The 18,974-nt window shown below is 17.9% G+C and overlaps 3 protein-coding genes across 3 annotated transcripts; 1 reads left to right on the forward strand and 2 right to left on the reverse strand.

The window, feature by feature from the left end:
• Positions 1–1,488: 1,488 nt before the first annotated feature.
• On the reverse strand, positions 1,489–3,480 carry SRAE_X000118400 (Ankyrin repeat and Ankyrin repeat-containing domain-containing protein; the record flags this gene model as incomplete). Its single annotated transcript, XM_024646096.1, has 6 exons — positions 1,489–1,599; positions 1,780–2,036; positions 2,081–2,192; positions 2,474–2,622; positions 2,679–2,981; positions 3,027–3,480. The coding sequence occupies 6 exons, from the start codon at positions 3,478–3,480 to the stop codon at positions 1,489–1,491; spliced, it is 1,386 nt and encodes a 461-aa protein (XP_024498647.1).
• Positions 3,481–4,914: 1,434 nt separating this feature from the next.
• On the reverse strand, positions 4,915–14,379 carry SRAE_X000118500 (Protein kinase domain and AGC-kinase, C-terminal domain and Protein kinase C-like, phorbol ester/diacylglycerol binding domain and Serine/threonine-/dual specificity protein kinase, catalytic domain and Protein kinase-like domain and Protein kinase C,delta/epsilon/eta/theta types family and Protein kinase,C-terminal domain and Diacylglycerol/phorbol-ester binding domain-containing protein; the record flags this gene model as incomplete). Its single annotated transcript, XM_024646107.1, has 7 exons — positions 4,915–5,061; positions 5,112–6,555; positions 6,623–6,830; positions 8,592–8,697; positions 8,741–8,886; positions 8,946–9,156; positions 14,302–14,379. The coding sequence occupies 7 exons, from the start codon at positions 14,377–14,379 to the stop codon at positions 4,915–4,917; spliced, it is 2,340 nt and encodes a 779-aa protein (XP_024498648.1).
• Positions 14,380–18,184: 3,805 nt separating this feature from the next.
• On the forward strand, positions 18,185–18,805 carry SRAE_X000118600 (Transmembrane protein 65; the record flags this gene model as incomplete). Its single annotated transcript, XM_024646118.1, has 1 exon — positions 18,185–18,805. The coding sequence occupies one exon, from the start codon at positions 18,185–18,187 to the stop codon at positions 18,803–18,805; it is 621 nt and encodes a 206-aa protein (XP_024498649.1).
• Between the last annotated feature and the right edge of the window lie 169 nt (positions 18,806–18,974).

The raw sequence follows: 18,974 nt of genomic DNA on the forward strand, positions 1-18,974 counted from the left end.
CAAAAAAAATTAAATATTTTCATAAAAGTTCACTATTGATATAATATAATTACCTAATTTTGTCAATACATTTATATTAAGCTAATTGAATGTATATTATTCATCTATATATTTGTTGATAACATTTTTAGCACAATTGTAAAATAAATTAAATATTAGGTTTAACAACATCAAAAATTAATGTATAAAAAAATTTAAATAAAAAAGATTTTGTTTTTACTACCTAATTTATAGTAATAGATTATTAAATATAATAAAATAAATTGTTAAAATATATTTATTTTTTGACAAAAATATTATAATAAAGGAAGTATTAAAAATGCGATTAAAGATAATTAATGAATTTATCGCATGTAAACCTAAATTATTTAATTAATGATATACGTTATCTTTAGAAATGTAATAAAATAATATTTAATAATACTGTTTGAGCAAATAAAATTATAATTATATATTTTATTGATATGTTAAAAAAAATTTATAAATTAGGATTAATTCAAATAAAAAAAAAATTTAAATTGTAAATAACTTTAACAATACACTTGTTTGTAAAAAAAAAAAACTAAATATTTTTTAACATTTTTTTTTACTTTAATTATTGAGATAGTTTTATTTTTGCAAATGAAATTTAACTAAAAATTGTTAAAAAAAAATTTTTTTGTTAATCAAAAAGATATGATTTTATATTATTTCAATAATCTTTTACTTTAGTATTAAAAAACAGAAAAATATATACTATATTCTTTTTCTAATAGTAATATTTATTAATAAATTAGTTATTTCATTTTTTTATTAATAGTTTATTAAATTCAATAAAGTGTTTTTAATGATAAAGAGCAAAAAAAAATTATTATATGTCAAAGATTATATTGGACTGAGTTTTTTTCTTATAACTATTTAAATTTTTTAAACTCATACCTACTTAATGACAAATATTTGAAATCAAATTTATTTACAATTCATTAATTTTATTGAAAAAAAAAAACTGTAATTTGATAAAAGTATAAAAAAAAATAAATAAAAAAGTAATATGTTGAGAGAAGAAAAATGAAATTTAAGAAATATGTATAAAAAAGTAAAAAAAAAAAGTTAAAATGATATGTCATATTAATAGCTTATATAAAAATCATTTTATAACTAACAATAATGTCAAAAAAAAGATATATTTATATATATATAGTTATCATTAAATTGTTTTTCATTAAAAATTCATATTATGTTAAAATAATAAATTTAATTTTAATAAAATACTAATATATATATAAATATAAATTAATTTATTAAAGATGAAACTTTGAGTGTTTCTATAATATATGAATAAAAAAAAATTAATAGTGGTATAATTAGAGGGATTTATTAGTTGTATAATTTAAAATACATTATTTCATGTAAATATAAGCAAGAAACTATGATATAAAAATGTATTTATATTGCAATTATAAAGTTATTATTATATAATTTTCTTAGAAAATAATTAAAATTATTTTATTATGCGTTTTCAAGAACTTTATCAATCTCAGCAATTACTGAAAAGGCTTCATTGTCATCAATAACTTTGCATTGATAATCCGGGTATTGAAAAAAATTTGATGCAGCTATCTAAAAAAAAATTAAATTTAAAAATTAATGTTTTTAATTTTATTTTTTGTTACTATTAACAATGTTAGTATAAAACAAAATTTTTTATTTATTTTTTATTAACTTTATTTCCAATAAATTTTAATATTAAAAAATTATTTCAATTATAATTTTCTTTTAATTTTATTATGTTTAGTTTACCTGAATTTGTTGACTAAATCTTACAAATTTATTATCATTATTATTTAAATTTATTTGAGAAAGATGAAAATTATCATTATATGTACTTGAAACTGAAAAATCTTCAGATAATGGTCTGGCAATTGTTGTCATTGAAGAAGATAAACCTTTTTGTGTTTTATTAATATTTTGACAAGATGATATTTTTATTAAACTATTTGTTGGCATTTCACCATTTGACAATACCATCGATTTAATTTTTTTTTCAAAATATTTATCTTTAATTAAAAAAAATATTTTTTTTTACTATTTGTTTTCTTACCTTCATAACTTTTTATAAGATTATATAATCTAATACTATTTCTTTTTTTTGCTATATCTAATGGAAATTGCATCTGATTATTCATTATTTTAGTATTCACATCATTAGAAATCTGCAAAATTAAATGTTATTTAAAATTAAATATTTTAATGTCTTATACAATCTATATATATTATTAATATGGAAAAAAATGTATAAACGAAATACATTAATATATAAGATAAAATTGTATAAAAAAAACAATACAAAAAGTATTAAGTTGTCCATTTCATTTAACTAAAATAATCTTTAGTCTTTTATTAGAAATTATGAATAAGAATGAAATGGAAATTTAATTTATGCTAAAGAAATAATTTTATTTTAATGACATTATAATCTTTAATTTATACTTACTAAATATTTTCCAATTCCAATATGATCATTAATAGCAGCTAAATGAAGTGGTGTATTACCACGAGAATCTTTTAATGATAAAATTTCTTTACGTTTTTTTTTATCAAAATAACTTCCTAATACTTTTATAACATTATCATTACCATGAACTAAAAAATAATAAATAATTAATAATAAATTTTTTTTTAATATAATTATATCTTACACGCTGAGCAATGAAAACAATTTGCAAAGTCATTTGTTGTTTCCAAAATACTATTAATACCTAGTAAATTAATGAAATATTTGACAATTGTTGTATCACCAACAATACAAGAAATATGAAGACAATTTTGCGCTTTTGATGTTTTTAATTTTATATTACTTTTACTTTTTTCAACTAAATATTTTATTGAAGTAATACATTTTGATTGAATAGCATACATTAATGATGTATATCCATAATTATCTTTTATATTAACCATATCTTTGTCATATTTTGAACATATTCTTATGAATTCAATATTTCCTATAAATATTTTATCATTAAAAAAAATGATATATTATATAATACCATTTAATGCAGCTACATGTAAAGGAAGCATTCCATTTTTATTTGGTAAAGATGCTAATGTTTTTCCAAAACGTTTTAATAAAAAAAGTGCTGTTTCATTATCATTTCTTGATACAGCAGAAAATAAACATGTTGTACCATTTTTATCTTGATGACAAACACGTTGAAGTGCCACTTCATGTGAGGTATTAATAAAAGTATTAATAATGTTTATATGACCAAATGTAGAAGCAATTAATAATGGTGTCTCATGAAGTTCATTTCTATAATCAATTAGACATGGAACTTTACTTATGATATATTTAATAATTTTTAAATTTCCTATATATGTAGCAAGATGAAGTAATGATTGTCCTGAATCATTAACTTTTAATAATTCTTCAAGTGAATACCTTGAAAGGCAATTAATATGACCTGATTTAACAGCAAAAAAAGTAGATGGACAGCAAGACATTTTATTAGTTTTAATAAATTTATCTATTGTATCATTTGTAGAATGTAATAAAGATATTGAATTGTTTAATAGAATCATTATATTTTGTTACCAAAAATATAAAAAAAAAATATCTTTTGAAAAATACTTAAAATTGTATAAAAAGTGGTAAAGTACAAAGATAAATTTATATCGAGAAAAAGAATACTTCAATATACATTAAATATAAATATACTTAGAGAAAAGGTAACAATGTCTCAATTAACTCTTCAAGAAATACACTTGTTTAATAATAATGGACAATATTATTTTGATAGAATAATACATATATATTAAAGCAATTTAAATTAAATATTAAAAACTTGTTTTTTAATATTATAAATATATATATTACTATTCTTTAAATTTCTTTAATAAACATTGGACAATTGAAGGATGATGTATACACAATCAGTAACATTATTTATCATTAAAAAAAATCATTACGGTTATCATTTAAGCTGCTTTATTATTTTTTAAAAATTATAAAAATCTAGAATTTCATGTGTTAAAGAAAATTCTAATATAATAATAGTTAATAGTATTTAATTTTTTTATTTAATTATTTCAAAGTCAAAAAATTTATCTTTTAATATTTGTATTATTTTTGACATATTATTTATTTTTGCTAAATATTTAATTAAATAAATAAAATTAAAAAGATATATAAAGATGCTGACTAAATTATATTTATTTATATTAAAAATTTTTAAATTAATATTAAATTAATATATAAAGTAAATACAATAACTTGAATGATATATTATTGTATGCTACTATAATAACTGAATTATACTTTTAATTAATACATTTTTTTTACATAAAATTAATTGTATAATTTTTTACAAAAATTGTTTAATTACATATATATTTTTTTTAAAATATAACATCTAAAAAAATTTAGATAAATTTTTAATAAATAATTTTATTACCTAAATAAAAATTATTTTCAAAAATATTAATTTAGAATATACACAAGAATTTTTTAAAAAAGAAAAAAATATATTTAATTTTCATAATAAAAAAAGTGATAAAAAGTATTTGGTTTGATATAAATTTATTACATATAAAATATTTATTCAAATTTTAAAATCATATTGTATTATAATTTTAATATAATTCTTTAAAATTAATATTTGTTTTGTAAAAAATATTAAATTGGTTTTTAAGTAAATAAAAAATTAATCAATAATTATAATATTTTCTTGACATTGTAATATATATTCATTTTAAAAGTAAAATATAAAATTAAGTATTGTTAAGTAACTATATTATGAAATATAAAAAAAAAGTTTCTTTTTTTTTTGCGCTGTAATTGTTATCATTTTAAAAAATTAAAAAGATCCCTAAAAAAGACTAACTGAAATAAACTGCTTTTTCATTTGATTAATATTTCTATTAATTAAAAAAATTGAACTAATTAAACGCCGGGTTGGTGTATGAAAAGTTAAGGAAAGCTTCAGGATCAATTGATGCAAGTAATGATTTATCTTGAATTGGTGTTATACAAGCTTTTTCCTGTGTAAAGTCATCATCAAAGTTTGATGTATCAAATGGTGATTTCTAGAAAAAAAAAATATTAATTAATAATTATAATTATATATTAAACTAACAATGTTTGGTTTAAATGGTGGTTGAACACTCCTACTTTCAAATCTTTTCCAATCAACTGCTCTAAAAAAAGCATGTGTACGTATAGGTCCATCCGGACAATCAGGCATTCCCAATCTTGTATTTGGATTTCTATCAAATAGTGCACTTAAACATTTAGCTGCTTCTTTACCTAAACTTTTTGGAAAATATGGACGTTCATTAAGTATAGCATCAAATAATTCATCTTCACCATCACCATGGAATGGTGATTGACCAATTAACATTTCATACATCAATACACCAAATGACCAGAAGTCAACAGCTTCATTGTATAATTGTCCTTTAATTATTTCAGGTGCAATATAATCAGGTGTTCCACAAAATGTTGAAGCCATACCATTTTCACGATTCATTTCTGTTTTACACATACCAAAATCAGCTAAATGTATATGACCTTCTGAATCTAATAAAATATTATCTAATTTTAAATCACGATAAATAATATTATTAGTATGTAAAAATTGTAATGCTATTATTATTTCACAAGCATAAAATCTTGTTCTATTTTCGTCAAATTTTTTAATTTGTTGTATATGATACATAAGATCACCACCATTAAGATATTCCATGACAAAAAATAAGTATTCATTTGTTTGAAAACTACAAAATAATTGACACAAAAAAGGACATTGACTTGAAAGTATAAGAACTCTTCTTTCTATAAAAGTACATTCTGTATCATCATCTTCTAATATAACATCTTTTTTTAAGCATTTCATAGCAAAATATTGATTGCGACCTTTAAGTTCAACAAGAAGAACTTTACCAAAAGATCCTTTGCCAAGAACTTTTACCATGTTAAAATGTTGTAATTTATATTTTTTAACAGGTCCATCAGAACCGCTACCACCAGTCCATATAGCATTTGTAAATTCTTCACTTTCAATATGATCTTGACTTTGATTGTTACTTTTAAAAAGATTTTTTATTTTGATACCCATACCATTACTTCCAATTGTATGTTTATCAAATGACATTAATGGTGTTTTATCTGAAATATTAAGATTTCCAATATTAAAACCACCTATAGATGAAGAAATTGATGAATGTGGAGTTCTTTTAATTTCAACTAAAGCTTCTGACAATTGTTTTTGATTAACTCCACATAAATTAGGCATATGTTTTTGACATTTATGATGACAATTTACACCACATGTTTCACATTTCATTCCTTGTTTAAAAAGTCCATATAACATAGAACCACAATGGTCACAAAATGTTGGACTTTTAAAATTATATTGTTTAAAACGATGTGGTACATCAATTTTAAATCTTTCTTTTAAATATATTGTTTCTTTGGTATTTTTAGCTGAACCTGGACATTGTGATAATGTTTTTTCATGACATTTTTTATGAACAGCAGCACTACATAATTGGCATTGATATCCTTGTTTATTAAGTCCCCTAAAATTAAAAAATAATATATTATTATATAAATATAAAAATTTTTATATATATATATAAAACATACCACATAAAATCTGAACATAATGAACAAAATGTAAATTGTCTAAAAAATGTTGCTACAAATTGATGACCACGTATTTCATGAACACGGGCATGTTTAATGGCACCACGTCTTCGTTGAATACCATTACCAATATTATGTTCAAAACTATTTGGTGTCATTGATCTTTCGTTAGAACTACTAATACTTTTATCACAATTGTCACTTTTATCTATAAAAAAAAAAGTAAAAGATGAATTAAAATGATATAAAAAGTATAAATTTATCAAATTTTTAAGCTTTTAATAAGATTTATGTCTATTTTTATAAAATATATACATATATAAACATATTTTTAATAAAAGAATAATATATTATAGTTAAAATAATTGTCTCATAAATACACTGAGACATAAAAATTCTTTATATATATACATATATTCATAATACTATTACTTAATAAAAATATTATTTAATTTAAAAAATAGATAAACTGTTTAAAAAACTATTAAAAAGAAAAAAAAAGTAGTAGGTTAATATATACATATGTTTAGAAATTTGAAATGGTAAATTTATTCAAATCCTTATACTTATTCATTTTTAAAATAAAATGTTTAAAAAAGACATCTTTAAGGATAATATTTGTTATGACAAAGACAAATTTATAATATTTATACCTATAAAAATGTATTTTTTTTTTCAAATATATATTATCAAATTTTAAATAAATAAATAATGTGTAATTATTTAAACTTTTTTCTTTAGAAAAATAAAAAAAAATGCCTAGTTTTATAAATTATTCTTAAAATAAACAACAAAAAAAAATAAAAAATGATTATTATATAAAATAAGTGGAGAATCATAAAAATTTTTTAATGTTTAAAAAACTTCAAAGTTAGATTGTATATATTATATGTGTAGCATATATTTAACTAAAGATTTCTAATCTTATTTCATATTTCTAAAACATGTGTGATTTTTCCATAGTAAATTGGTTGAATACTTAATGAATTTTTCTCTAAATAGTCTTTGGACTAAATTATAATTAAAAAATATTTTTTATGATAAAAACTTTTAGAAAGTAATTAAAAAAAGAATAGGTTTTATTAATATAATTATTATAATATATAAATATTTTTTTCATAAATGTTAAAATAATCAAATTAATATAAAAATAACGTTATACATAATTATAATTTTTGAAAAATAAATAAATAAAAAGTTAAAAATAATTATTTATATTTATATAAACAATTAAATAATTATGTCTAGATATATATATATTGTAACAAAAATTGTAAGTGATAGGTAATAATATTTACTAAAAAGTTTTTAAAAATTGTAAATTGAAAATATCAACATTATGTAGTTGTCTTAAATATTTTATAATAAAAAAACATATAAAAAATTTTTTTTTAAAATACATGTCTATGCTTATCATTCACCTCAAATACATTAATTTTTCATATTGTTAGAAATCGGTTTAAATAAATTTTTAACACTAATTTTAAAATTAAAGTTTGAAGAGAAAAAGGCAAACATTTAGAAGAGTCCCTAATGTCACAGTTAAAAGAGTTTACTTTAAAATTTTGAGAACCAAAATAATATTACTGATGTTTTAAATTTTTCAATATATAAAAGATTAGATGAAAATTTATATTTTCCAGACAAATTAAACTTTTTCAATGAAGGCATGAAATAAAAATAAAAAGGAATATAAGATAGGAAGGTATATGTACACTTATATGTTTATATTTATGCCAATATTATGATATTTTTATTTAACCAATAACTTTTATAAAGATGTTATCCATTAATAGTTAATATTTTTTACCGTAAAAATAAAAATTTTTTTTTTAAAGTTACATAAACAAAAAATTAATAACATAAAGTATCTTAAATATAAAATAACATTTTTATATATAGAATATAATATTATCATACGACATAAATGTTTACTTTTTATTACTATTATATATAATTAAAAACATACCTCCAGTTGTTTTAACATGTCTTGTTTGAGCTAATATTCTTCCACATGGTTTTAAATTTATCCAAATATGAGTAATTACATCAGGTTTACATTTTGATACAATATCCTATAATTATTTTATTAAAAATTATTTTAAAAATTAAACAAACTTCTAATCTCATTGTAGCATCAGCAACAGTTGTCTTATCATTTAATAATAATACCTGTAAAACTCTACCAGGTAATATACCAACATCAAAACATTTTTCCCATTCAATTTGCATTGTTTTACGTTTTTGTATTAATCTATTTTCACCTATAAAAATAATATATATATATTTGGTATAATAATAAAATTTTTTATTTTATTCTTACCATTGATCTCAACTTTTTCTTTAACATTGATTGCACATAACAATTCTGAAGGTTTAACATCTGCTGGTAAATTGTCATCAGGCATCTCTACCCGAAGTAGTTTTAGACGACAAGCAGCATCAGGCTGTGTCATCTTTATTCCACTACTTCCTTCTCCTTCAATTTGAAGTTCAGTCTCTAATAAATCTTCAAGAGGATAAAGATCAAAAATCTATAAAAAGAAAAAAATAATAATATGATAGGTTACAAATATATAAAAGTTTAATAATGATAAATTATTTATGAATTAGAAAATTGTGGTATAATGTAATAATTTATTGTGATATTTGTATATTATACCTTTATTCAATGTATATGTAATTGTAAACAGTACAAAAAGAGAATAATATATTGTTATTTAAATGATAGAACGTTATAATATAAATTTAAAATAAATGATCGGTAAAGAGCGTTAAAAACTAATTGAAAAGAATAAATATTAAGTTATAAAAAAAGGAGAAGCATAAGAAATACCATCATGAAAAGATGAATGACTTTTTATTTTGTAATGTGTCAAAATGTTGGCAAAAATAAGAAAAGACATTTTATCTTTCCACATAATTAATCATGAGTGATGACTTAATTTATTGAAACTTTAAATAAACTTGTTTTTATTGGATAAAGAATATAAATTTATTTTGATTATACATGAAAATAAACGTTGATAATGTAAAATTGTTATGAAAAAATAACAATTTAAAATTAAATAAGCTTTGTTCAAAAAAAAAATGAAAATAAAAATAAAAAAATAAATAATTGATAAAATATTAAGTTAAATTGCTTTTTTGCATTAAAAAAGTTAAAATTACTAGATAAGACAAAGAATGTTAAATTAACAAACATTTTTATAAAAAATTTGTTTAATTTTTAATTATTTTTATTAACATAGAAATAGTAAAATTAATTTTATATATAGTTTTAAATAGAAATAGATTTTTTTTAAAATAATTTAAATAACTGATTTCTGTTAGTTAGTTAAATGTAAATTAATAATTGGTTAAAAAGATAACGCAAATTTTTAAACAATTAATAATATTATAGTAGTGTATATGATTATATATAAATTTGAGATAAATAGATAAAAGAAAATTAAGAACAAATGATAGATATGTTTTATAATTTAAAGTAAATGTATTATATATATTTGTATAATTCTTTAAATGGTAATTTTGTAATATTATTAATTACTAAAATTGTATTGTTATACATATTTTTAGTCTAAATCAAAAAGTACTTTTAATGACATCTATCACTATATTTATCATTTTTAAATTGATTCTCATCTTCTTACACTACAAAAAGATCTTAGAGTTGTCAACATTTTCTTTATATTATTTATTATGTCAAAAGATATAATATTTTAGGTAAATGTATTATATATATATAATTATAATTATAAAATAAAAACAATGTTAAACAAATTCTACAAATATATATATATGTATATATATATATATACATTTATATATACATATAATAATAGGTTAAAAAAATCATTTTATGATAAGATATATACTTTGATGTCATATGAAGCTTAATAGATTTTGATCGTACAAGCATTAACTGTTAAAAAGAAAAAACCGGTCGTGAAAAATTAGGTCTGATTTTTAACTACGCTATAATATCCTGTTTTCGATGAATCAATAAAAATTTAGTAAAAAAAATAAGTAATCATAAAAAAGTTTAATTTCCAGTAGTCGATAAAAATCAAATTATTTAATAAAAGTCGAATGATGTGGAAAATGTCAAAAAAAAAAAATTTTTTTTTTAATCTGATTTGCGAATACTTTTTAATAATATATGTTTTTAAAAGTAAAAGTTAAAATTTTATATTTTGTCCTTGATGTTCTTCATCCATACAAATAAAAATACCCCATTTTTAAAAATGATTTTTAATAAAAAAAAATAAAGTTTTTAAAATAAAATAATATAATAAGAATAAATTAATAATATGTTTACTTTTCGCTGAATTAATGATTGTTAGAATTTCTTTGAATATATGCATATGTAAATATGAAACCAATTTTAAAATTGATAAAGAATAAGTGAATTGATGTGAAATTTTTGCATAAATTAATATTAAGATAAACGATACCTTACATATATATAGTTTCACTATACTCATATTCATTAATTAATCTAATTTTATTACATTAATTTAACTAAAAATTAATACTTATTATTATAAGTATATATTAGTAATTTAAAATATATACTTTTATAAAATTTTTCATCTTTTCTTATAACAAAAAAAAATAATATTTTAAATTTTTAATAGGTTAAAAAAAAAGTAAAGAATATATGAGAAATATTTTGAGATAAATAGTTAACAGATGAGTTACTTTTAGGTTTTAATAAAAAAATATTAACTTTTTCAATAAAATAATTTTAAAATGACAAAATGTAAGAAGTGGCATGATAATACTGTGAAAAAAATATATTGAAGAAATATCCATTATCAAATAATAGTACTAATTTTTATACTTAAAGAAAATAAGGGAACAATAAGTAAATTTATTTTATTCAAACAAAATTCATTTTATAAAGCATTGAATTAATGAAAAAAAAATTCTTTTTTTTTTTGATAAAAATTTACTATCAAATTTAAAATGAATAGTTTTAAAATTTTTATAAAAATATCTATTGTTGATTTTCTTTTTTAAATGATGTAACTATTTTATAGATTAATTAGGTAGAATACATAAAAATTTTATAAAAAATTAAAATAAATTTTTATGCTTTTGGTAGAAAATGGTAAAAAATTTAAATAGATAAAGATAATATTAGTTTTAGTTAAAAATAAAATATTAAGAAAATGTAGTTTGATAGTCATGCTATTATACGAAAATTTAAAAATGTTTTTTTTTTAAGTTGAATTAAAAAGTTTCAACTGATTATATATAAATAATGTAAACGTTATTATTCTTAATAAATAAATTATATAAAAATTTAATAATTAAAATAAATTTATTACCTTATGTTATAAAAATTTTTAATATAATAAATATTTTTTGAAATAATATTGTATAAAAGACATTTCTTATACTTTTTGAAAAGTTAAATAATTTTTTAATAGTTAAAAGATGTCCTTCAAAAAATTATAATTATGTGAAAAATGTATATATTTTATAATTGGAAAACAAAATCATTATAATAAATATAAAATTTTTCACATTTTTTTATTAAATCATTTATTTAAAATTATAAAATATATTTTCGTATCAAAAGAAATATATATAAAAAAGGGAAAAAAAAAAATTTCTTTTAGAATAAATAAAAAATTAATATTTTAAATTAAAATTAATTATCATTTATAAAATATTTATTTAACTATTTTATATTGTAAAAATACATTTTTCAGAGAAAATGTTTAAAAATTTAAATTGTGCAAATTAAACATTTTAAATTTAATTGTTTATTTTATGTATACCATATGATGTATTTTATTTTCATTTATTTTATTTTATTTTTTTTTATAGATAAAAGAAAATGAATCTCCTGTTGCAATAAATATTTAGATTATTTTTAAGTCCTCTTATCAATGAGGTTTTAAAATGAAATTTTTTGGCAAAAGATAATAATAGAAAAAAATAAAAAGTATTAATGTAATGAGATTTCTTTTTCCTTATCCTATAAATGGATTTCCTCAATCTAAAGGACATATGTCCACAAAGTTGTTTCTATTAAATATATATATCATAAAATATTTAAAAAAGACAGACAAAAATTACTTAAGAATATATATGACAGTGAATTAAGAAAAATTTGTATTTTAATATATATATATATATATAGTATATGTAGATGTACTATTTTATGTAAAATAAATTAAAACTTATAGCAGAGAAACTATCATTTCATTTAATGATTTTTGAGGTATGATTAAAGTAAAAAAAAAAAAAATTTTATATTATTTAGTTATAGTCGGGGAATATAATAATGATAACTTAAAATAGAAAATACTTATGTTGTAAGAAAGTAATATATATGTATATTTATATATCCATTGAGTAGTTTTATTTACACAAGCTTCAATAACATAACACATTCAATTTTGAAATTATTTTATAGTTATTGCGTACGTATATCAATATTTAGATATTATAACAGTATTTTGTCAAAAAAAAGAAAAAAAAATTATTATTACATTTAACAATATTTATTTTTTTTAGTTCAAAAGTAATAAATAATAATATACATATAAGTAATCAAGAATTATTATCATTTTGCTTTTTATATAACAATAATATATTATTTAATATGTATACAATTGTAATAGAACTTTATATTTATGATCTTTTAATCAAAGAAATAGAATTGTTTGGTATGTTATATTTATTGTGATAATATATGTCGTGTATAAAACTCTCGAGGGTATATAAGAGATAAATAGATAAACAAAATGTTTCTTCTATATTATGTTGATACAATTGTTATCAAAATATATCTTAAAGTTAAAATACCTATTAATATATATAAAATAAAAAAAATTAATCTAAAAATCTATGGATAAATAACAGATGTAAATTAGTTAATGATATAATACATAGTACTCTTAATCTTCAAAAATTATTTCAATTATTTTTAACGACGTGACAACTTTTATTTATTTATAAGCAAATATTTTAATGTAATAGATAAATTTAAAAAAAAAAAAAAACTATAGTTAAGTGATAATAATGTAAATGATTGTGATAGATGTGTGTTTAAAAAAATTATAACATTTCCTTATTTAAAATATTTATAAAAGAAAGTTTATTGAAATTTTTTAACATTAAAAAAGATAATAAAATATCTTTTAATAAGCATATATTTTTATTTATAAATGACATAATATTTGTAAAACAAATATTTCTTTCATAAACGACAAAAAAATTAAATGTTTTTTTTTTATTAAAAATGATAATGAACTAATGTTGATGTTTAAGAAATATAATAAATAAATATGATGTAATATAAAATATATAATATTATTTACAGGTAAAAAACATATTATTATCATGGCATTTATATTTATTCAATTAAAAAAACAGAATATTTAATGATAAAAAATAAAAAATATAATTGAAAGAATATTTGAATAATAGTGTTATTTCTTATCTAAAAGTTTATTACTACCTTTAAACAACAACTTTTATTAACACCAGAAAATTAAAACTCACAAATAAAATAAGAAAGTTTAAAATATATTTATATTTAATGGGAAAAATAAAGATATTTAAAAAGAAAATAACAATAATAATTATAAAGAAAATAAAAATTTTTATAAATTAAAACAACAAAAAAAAATTTTTTCAAAATTTTAATTATTTCTTACCTCATTTGTATTGGTGTTATGATAAATTCTTCTTAAATGAAATACTCTAATACTTAAAGCCAATGATTTGAACTTCATTTTTTGAAAATTTGATAAATATTTACGATTGAGTAGTTTGGTTTGAAATAATTTTCTTGAGGATAATTAAATGTCCTTTTTCAATCAAATAATGTTTTAATACAATATTCTTTCAAATAATTTTTTTCTTTTATACAAGATTATATTTATAAAAAAATTTAATGTTTTCAATTTTGATGAATTACAAATTTATTTAATGTTTTTTTTTATTAACTTAAATGCTTATAACGATAGATAAAATAGGAAGAAAAAAAAAATTTAAAATAACAGAAAGTGTAGTTTCCTTATATATTATAATAATAATAATCAAGAGGAATGATATGATATTTAATAATAATATGAAAAAGGATAAAAATTAATATATATCTTTCTGGCTTATCATAATCCAAAAGTTTATAGATAAAATGAGTAAGTGATTTGTAAAGTGTCTGAAATTATAAGTAGATGTATTTTTATTAATTATTAAAAATAATATGATATGGTGTTAAAAGGCGCAATATTAAAATCAGAAGAAGATATATATATATTTAACTTATATATTTTGTAAATGGGGTTATATGACATTTCGTAACCGGAAGGAATGTGAAAAAGGGGATATAAAAAGTTATATAAAATATTAACAAATAATGTTGCTATAGAGAATTTGTAGTGTTAAGAAAGTTATAGTAAATTGTAAAAATGTTACATAAAATAAAAAAGTTGCTAAATTAAAAAAAAATTTACAATAATATATTTTAAAATTTTTTATTTCATGTAATCATTTCTAATGATATATTATCTCTTTTGTTCAAGATTAGATAAATTAATAGATAAAATGATAACATTTTTTTTTTTATTTTAAAAAAAAAAGTATTAGTAATCTTTAAAAGGAATCCTATTATTATCATAACATAAAAGGTTTTCATTTACTGATTTATGTGAAAATCTATATTGAAATTATAAATGTTAAAATAAAAAATGAAAAATGAATGACAAGTTAATTGAAGAGAGGGTTGTATGTTTAAGTATCTAAATATGGTAAGATGTTTAATTAATGACGATATATATATATATAAATTTCTCAATTTAAAGAAATAGTTTTTATTGGTAAAATTAATAAATATTCCTTGGGTAATATTGTTTAATATTCATATTTGATAATATTTTAAAAGAATATTGATGAAGAAAAGCTTTAATATACATATATCATTACTGTTTATCCAATTATTTTTTCAGTTAAACCTTAAATCTAAGTACTAATGATATAATATAAATGACAAAATTTAGTTTTAAAAAAGAATATTTGAAAAGAAAAGTTTTTACTTTTAAAAATTAGTTCATTAAAATATTTATTTACCAACAATTAATGAAATGATAAGGAGTTAGATTTGATAAGTGTCAACCAAAAAAAGTAATAAATAAGGAGAGTTGTGAGAATTATTTACTTTAATTTAAATCAAAGTACTAACAATTTAAAATTTAAAAGACACTGCAAACATATATAAATTAGGAGATTGACGTGAGAATATTATACATAAACATATTTTGGCACTTTCTAACATAAATCACATAATTAGATAAACAATATAATATAAGTTTACTAGAGATAAAATTAAATAAAAAATTTATTTTTTATGGTACATTTATTAAAATTTGTAAAGGAGAATATTTAAAAAAGAAAAAAAAATTTTTAAATTGAATTAAAAAGTATATATGAAAAAAATGAAAAAGAAAAAAATTTTTAAAAAGTTTAAGATTTTTTTCTTTTTACTATTAATAATTCAATTATTTTATTTTTTAAAATTTTATAAATATTAAATTATATAAAAAAAGAAGTTTTTTATAATATATATACTGTTTTATATATAATAAATAAACTTCCATTTTGTTGTAAACATTGTGATAATATATAAATTAAAATGAAATGAAATTTATAACAATGATATTAATATATATTTCAATAATATTATTTTAAGATGTATTATATAAATGTATTTATCAAGCATTGTTTTCTTTTTTAAAATTATACTTTTTAAAGCTAATTGATATGCTAACAAGAGTAAGGTTTGAATTTTTATAGTTTAATTAATTTTTAAAATATTATAAAAAAAATTTATAATTATTCATTAAAAGTAAAATGCATAAATTTTCATAACCTTATTATTATTTTGCATTATCAAATAAAACATATATTTAAAGCAATATTTTATCATTAAATAAATTAAAGAATGAAGTTAAGATGATAATTTTAAAAATAAATAAAAAAAAAAAATCTTTATATTGTAAATTATATAAAATGAATAAAAGATATACAAGAAAAATATTATAAATGTTATTAAAAAAAATATATATATAACGTCAAAGTGTTAAAATTTATAATCACCTGTTTAAAAATTCTATAAATTGTATGTAATAATAGTCCATAGTAATAATTAAATGTAAAAAGGCATTTATATTTAATAAGCAAATTTAAATGTGTTGTTGTAGTAATATTTTTATATTCAATACAACACATTTAATAAGAATGTCAAAGAGGGCACACAAAACTTTACCTTTGTTAAGAAATAAATTATTATTATTAAAAATATTTAAATACATCAACTTTTATTTAAACTTCTGCTTTAAATGTATAATCAATTTTATCTCATTAAATTTATCATAATTGAGGCAATTTTAAATTTACTAAAAAAATGTCAAACTAAATAAAAAAATAGCTTCATTAATTTGATGTTTTCAATACATTACTTCATTAATTTATCCATCATCTCTTCGTTTTTAATATTTTGTTTTTCTTTTTCAATGTCACAAAACAACTGAGAGGTGGTTTAAAATATTATATAAATGTTAATCAAAAGTTAATGCAAAAATAATAAAAAAAAAATTACATTATAAAAAGAAGTTTTTTTTTAATATACAATGGATGTTTATTTTGTCTTATGTTTGTTTTTTTTATTAATAATTTTTGTTATTCGTTGTGGTAGGTGAAAAAAAAAGATTTTATTAATGAGGTTGTTTATATGTTAATGTATATTTTTAATATAATTAAAAAAATATTTTAAAATTTATTTTAAAATTTATAAAATTATCTATGGCAAAAAAAATCTTGTAACGAATCATCAAAAAAGAAGTAACAAATTATTTGGAAAATAATAGCCTTATATCATTTTGTTTCTTTTTTTTTTTTTTCATTCTTTTTATCCGTGTGGTAATAAAATGGTTTTTCATTAAATATATCAAAATTTGATTATAATTTTTTACATTAAATTTAATGAATGATAAATAATGTGATGTATATAATTAATTTGTACTACATTTTAGGTTCATCAACAAAAAATTCTAATTCACCATCCATTTAAATATATTACACTTTACAAATGTTTACTTTTAATTGATATATACTCCTACAAACTATACTTCATTAAATGATAATTCTAATAAATAATATGGGATGATTTTCAAAGTGTATTTAAATTTTTGAACGTTAGTTATTTTCTTATTTTTAAATGAAAAATAATTAAAAAGTGTTTAAAAAAAAATGAATATTATACCAATGTAAAATTTATAATATTCACATTGTTTTAAAATAAATAATAAATATATTTATTAAACTAGACGTTAGTTAATCTATTTTTCCATCAATTTTGAGATTTTTAAATATATAATATTATATTTATTATTATAATAATGATAATATTTCTTTTCTTTTTTTTTTATCTATCGACTATAACTATAATCAACGTTTTTTTTATTTCAGAATTTATAACTAAATATTTATCTATATTTACATATATATTTTTTTATAATACATATTAATAATTTTTATAGTATGACTATCTTACTTAACTATCGACTTCTTGAAATTTCGAGATATAGAGTACATAACTTTATACGACATACCACTAATTTTAATGTTAATAATGCTCGAAATTCTACAACAGCCGCATCTAGATGTATTGAGACAGTTATTTTAAGAAATGAACAAGATGCTAAAAAAGTAATATATCATTTTTCACCTGAGGAACGTGATCTTTTATTAAAAGCATTACAAAAAGATACTATTAATGATGGTAATAAAGAAATATCAAAAATTGATGGCAAAAAATTATTTTTATTTAATGCTATACCATTTGTTGGTTTTGGTATTCTTGATAATATGATAATGATTATTGCTGGTGAATATATTGATCAACAAATTGGTACAATTTTTACAATAAGTACAATGGCTGCAGCAGCATTAGGAAATACAATTTCTGATGTTTCTGGTGTTGGTTTAGCTCATTATGTTGAAATAATTGTTGGAAAATTTGGTATTAAACATCCTGATCTTAGTGCTGATCAGCTTAATTCAAAGAAAGGACGTCTTATTTCAAATTTTGCCCGAGCATTTGGATTAGTTGTTGGTTGTACAATTGGAATGTTTCCACTATTATTTTTTAATAATAAATAAATAAAAATTCTACAAATACTTAGAAGATTAACCTGATATGAACTTCATTATTTATTAAATACTTACGTCACAAGGTCAAAGTTTATATTTGGTACATTTAATGGTACTATTTCTTTTTTTTTTTGTCAATTTTATATAGGTGTATAATTTTTACGACTTATTTTTTTTT

Source organism: Strongyloides ratti, scaffold srae_chrx_scaffold0000002 (genome assembly GCF_001040885.1).
Source record: "Strongyloides ratti genome assembly S_ratti_ED321, scaffold srae_chrx_scaffold0000002".
Taxonomy (NCBI): Eukaryota; Metazoa; Nematoda; class Chromadorea; order Rhabditida; family Strongyloididae; genus Strongyloides; species Strongyloides ratti.